The sequence below is a fragment of the Entelurus aequoreus genome, linkage group LG12 (assembly GCF_033978785.1).
Source record: "Entelurus aequoreus isolate RoL-2023_Sb linkage group LG12, RoL_Eaeq_v1.1, whole genome shotgun sequence".
Taxonomy (NCBI): Eukaryota; Metazoa; Chordata; class Actinopteri; order Syngnathiformes; family Syngnathidae; genus Entelurus; species Entelurus aequoreus.
In genome coordinates this window covers 22,751,987-22,755,949 of record NC_084742.1, presented here as the reverse complement: position 1 = coordinate 22,755,949, position 3,963 = coordinate 22,751,987, and the positions used below count along the sequence as shown (strand labels likewise).

At 43.4% G+C, this 3,963-nt stretch overlaps 1 protein-coding gene across 1 annotated transcript; it reads left to right on the top strand.

Annotated features, from left to right (window-relative positions):
- Positions 1–309: 309 nt before the first annotated feature.
- Positions 310–1,875, top strand: LOC133662632 (uncharacterized protein K02A2.6-like). Its single transcript, XM_062066746.1, has one exon. It carries the CDS (start codon positions 553–555, stop codon positions 1,873–1,875), a length of 1,323 nt encoding a protein of 440 aa, XP_061922730.1. The 5' UTR covers positions 310–552.
- Positions 1,876–3,963: the final 2,088 nt, after the last annotated feature.

The window sequence follows — 3,963 nt, the reverse complement described above, 5'->3', positions numbered from 1 at the left end:
TAATCCATGCTGCTTCCGGTTCCGGTACCCAGCAAATACTAATGCGCGAATTGCTATAGTGTTCAGATTGTTCAATCAAAATGAATTGCTGCCTCTGAAAACATTTGCTATCAATTTGTAATAATGCCTGTTATTTTAATAATATATTATGTTTATATATTGTTAATTATATCCAAACACCGTTGTATTAATTCTCAACTGGAACTATTTACTTTATAATATTAATTGTTTACATAGTGTCCAAATAACTTAGCAAATTAAATTAAATTGCTATCAGGTAAAGATGATTTTAATTAATTTGTTGTAATACCTGTCAATTCATCATTATTTTATCACACATTTAACCAAACAGTATCATATTACCTTTTAACTGTAGTTACAGTAATAATTAATAAAGCACTGGATCTTTCTGTGTGGAGTTTGCATGTTCTCCCCGTGACTGCGTGGGTTCCCTCCGGGTACTCCGGCTTCCTCTCACCTCCAAAGACATGCACCTGGGGATAGGTTGATTGGCAACACTAAATGGTCCCTAATGTGTGAATGTGAGTGTGAATGTTGTCTGTCTATCTGTGTTGGTCCTGTGATGAGGTGGCACCCTTCTGCATGCGACGAGACGAACTGACGGTGATCCAGGGGTGTTTGCTATGGGGCAGTAGAGTGGTGGTGCCTCCAGCGTTGAGACCGCAGCTTCTGAAGGAACTACATGCCGGGCACCCAGGCATGGTCAAGATGAAGGCCATTGCACGGAGCCATGTCTGGTGGCCGGGGTTAGACGCCCAGATTGAACAGCAGGCCAGGACATGCTCTACGTGTCAACGGAACCAAAAGAACCCGGCGCTCTCCCCACTACACACCTGGCCGTGGCCGGGATCTCCATGGCAACGGATCCATGTGGACTTTGCAGGGCCGTTCGAAGGACACATGTTCTTGGTGGTGGTAGATGCGTACTCTAAGTGGCCGGAAGTACAGGTGATGAAAACGACGACGACGGAGAAGACTGTACAGGCCCTGAGGAGTATGTTTGCCCGCAACGGAGTACCAGAGACACTGGTTAGTGACAATGGGCCACAATTCACAGCGGCAGAGTTCGGGGCATTTCTCCGGGCAAACGGAGTGAAGCACAAAAGGTCAGCGCCGTTTCACCCCGCCACGAACGGTCAAGCAGAGCATTTTGTGCAGACGCTGAAGCGTTCATTGAAAGCGTCTAGGGGAACATTTACGCTGCAACATCGAGTGGAGGCATTTTTACTCAGCTACAGGAATGCGCCTCACATGACGACGAGTGAGTCTCCGGCTATGCTCTTCCTGCGCTGTCGGCTCCGCTCTCGCTTGGACCTTGTGAAGGCGAACGTGTCGGCTACGGTGGAGCTGGCGCAGGAGGGCCAACGAGAACGCAGAGATCTGGTGGCTAAGGACAGACGGTTTGCAGTGGGGGAGGCCGTGCTGGTGCGTGATTATCGACGGGGGGAGGAGAAGTGGATGCCTGGACTGGTGGCATCACAAGAGGGACCGGTATCCTACTCCGTGGATGTGGGGGCAGGCGCACTCTGGAGACGTCACACAGAGCAGATGAGAGCCGGTGACCGTGCGCTTTTGGTTCCCACTGGTCCAGAGCAACCAGCTGTGCCGAGTGAACTGACAATTGGGGCCCAGACGGTTGCTCCCCCCCCTTCTCCGGCAAGAGGGGATGCTCTGGGAACCGGGACAGTCGCCCCCGAGCCAGGAGGGTCACCCAGACGGACAGCGGATGTTGGCGCGCCAGGCCGGAGGTATCCACTCCGGGTTACCAGAGCTCCAGACCGCCTAATCTCTGAACTGGGGGCGTGGGTTGTTAGAGAGTCATGTCACGTTTTGGGGCAGAATAATCCCCGTTGACTGACTCCGAGGTTTGGGGGTAGTCTACCCCCCGGCCTCAGTAAGCATGTATGTGTTTAAGTTTGAGTTCCCTATTTACAATAGCCCCCTAAGTGGGTATTTCAATGTATTTTATGGTTACACCGCCGATTCGCACAAAGCATCATTTTGCACATAACACACGTTCTAAGTGCTTATGGCCTAGTCTGTTTTTATAGGCTGAGGTTAATAGGGGTGGTTTTAGGTGGGTGCGAATCTGAATAAGTGGGGAGGGATGTTGTGTATTGAGCTGTATGTTTTGTCTGCATGGTTACACCCAGTGACCACCAGGGGGAGTGCCAGGTGGGTTCATATATGTTGGGTTGAACTTCCGTTCTGTGTGTGGCAATAAAGCTGTCTAACGTCTACACCAGCTCCCGACTCGGCTCTCGTGATTACATAGATAAGGTGAAATAGGAGGATGACTGTTAGTGTTACAAACTAACAGTCAGTATACAATAACGTCACATCCGGTTTTTTTCTTCGTGGCTTAATTCACACGATGGTCAAGCAGCGTGAGTGTAGACTTTGAGCAGAAAATGCCGTATTGCTGTTCTGTTCTTGGGTGTTTCAATCGTTCAATAGAGAGATAGGAAATGGCTTTCCTAGAGTCCCGAAAGAAGTGGTTCATAAAGGTCATAGTCAGGAGAAAACAAAATTGCGTCGAAGGAAATGGCTTTTAAAAATATCACTGTCATCATCTCGTGGAATACAATCAGACTAGGGTCGTGTCTGCAGTGATTACTTTGTAAAATGTTTGTTTGAACATTTTATTTGTTTGAGAAACATGTGATGCCAACGAGTTTAGTCTGTACTATATTATTAGTTTTTGAAAGCAGAACTAAAAGTTAAAATAAAGAACAAGAGATCACATTAGTTTGTGTTCTTTTGTGGTTCATCATCATCATCATAATCATCATCATCATCATCATCATCATCATCATCAGCCATTGTCAGTCCACTGCTGGACGAAAGCCTCAGCATGTTTCTGCCATAGTGAACGATCTCTAGCTGCTCCCTGCCACTGCACTGTTCCCCAATATTTGTCTATCTCATCTCGCCATCTCACTCTTGGTCTTCCTCTATTTCTGCTCCCATCCATGGGTCTCCATGATGTCATTAGGGAAGTCCATCTATTATCTGTTCTACTGATATGTCCAGCCCACTTCCACTTACTGAATTTGATAGTTCTCATAATGTCTTGGACTTGCGTTTGTTTTCTCACCCATTCATTTGTTTTTCTGTCTTTATATGTGATTCCGAGCATATTTCTTTCCATGTTGTGTTGTGCTGCTGCTATTTTCTTTTCCATTTTATTTGACAATGCCCAGGTTTCAGCTCCATATGTCATGGTTGGTAACACACATTGATTAAAGACCTTTCTTTTTAGGCTTAACGGTATTTCTCCTCTCATGATGTTGCACAGTTTTCCTTTTGTGGTTGCTATGCCTAAATAGAACTGCTTGTACAAATAAGCTGTCATGTTAAATCCTATTAATAAATATTGTGATTGTTGGTCTAATCCACTTTATTTTCTTTGTCCATTTTCAAAACAAAACTAAAAGCTTAGTTGTGGTTGTATTGCAGGAAAGCCCAGTGCTTTATTTGACACAGATGATGTTATAGTGTCTTTGGTGATATTTGTTGGTATCAAAAAAATATCCTTATTAGTATTGATGAACTAGATCAGGGGTCCCCAAACTTTTTGACTCTGGGGCAGCATTGGGGTAAAACAATTTGGCTGGGGGCCGCGCTATATATATATATATATATATATATATATATATATATATATATATATATATATATATATATATATATATATATATATATATATATATATATATATATATATATATATATATATATATATATATATATATATATATATGTGTGTGTGTGTGTGTGTGTGTATATGTAAATGTGTATATATGTGTGTGTATATGTCTATGTATATGTCCATGTATATATATATGTACTGTATATGTGTATATATGTATATGTGTATATATATATGTGTGTATATATATAATATGTAAAAGTGTGTGTGTGTGTGTATATATATGTAAA

Bases quoted from the DNA above. Each gene is read 5' to 3' on its own strand.
- LOC133662632 (XM_062066746.1), top strand. From the start codon at position 553: ATGTTGTCTGTCTATCTGTGTTGGTCCTGTGATGAGGTGGCACCCTTC.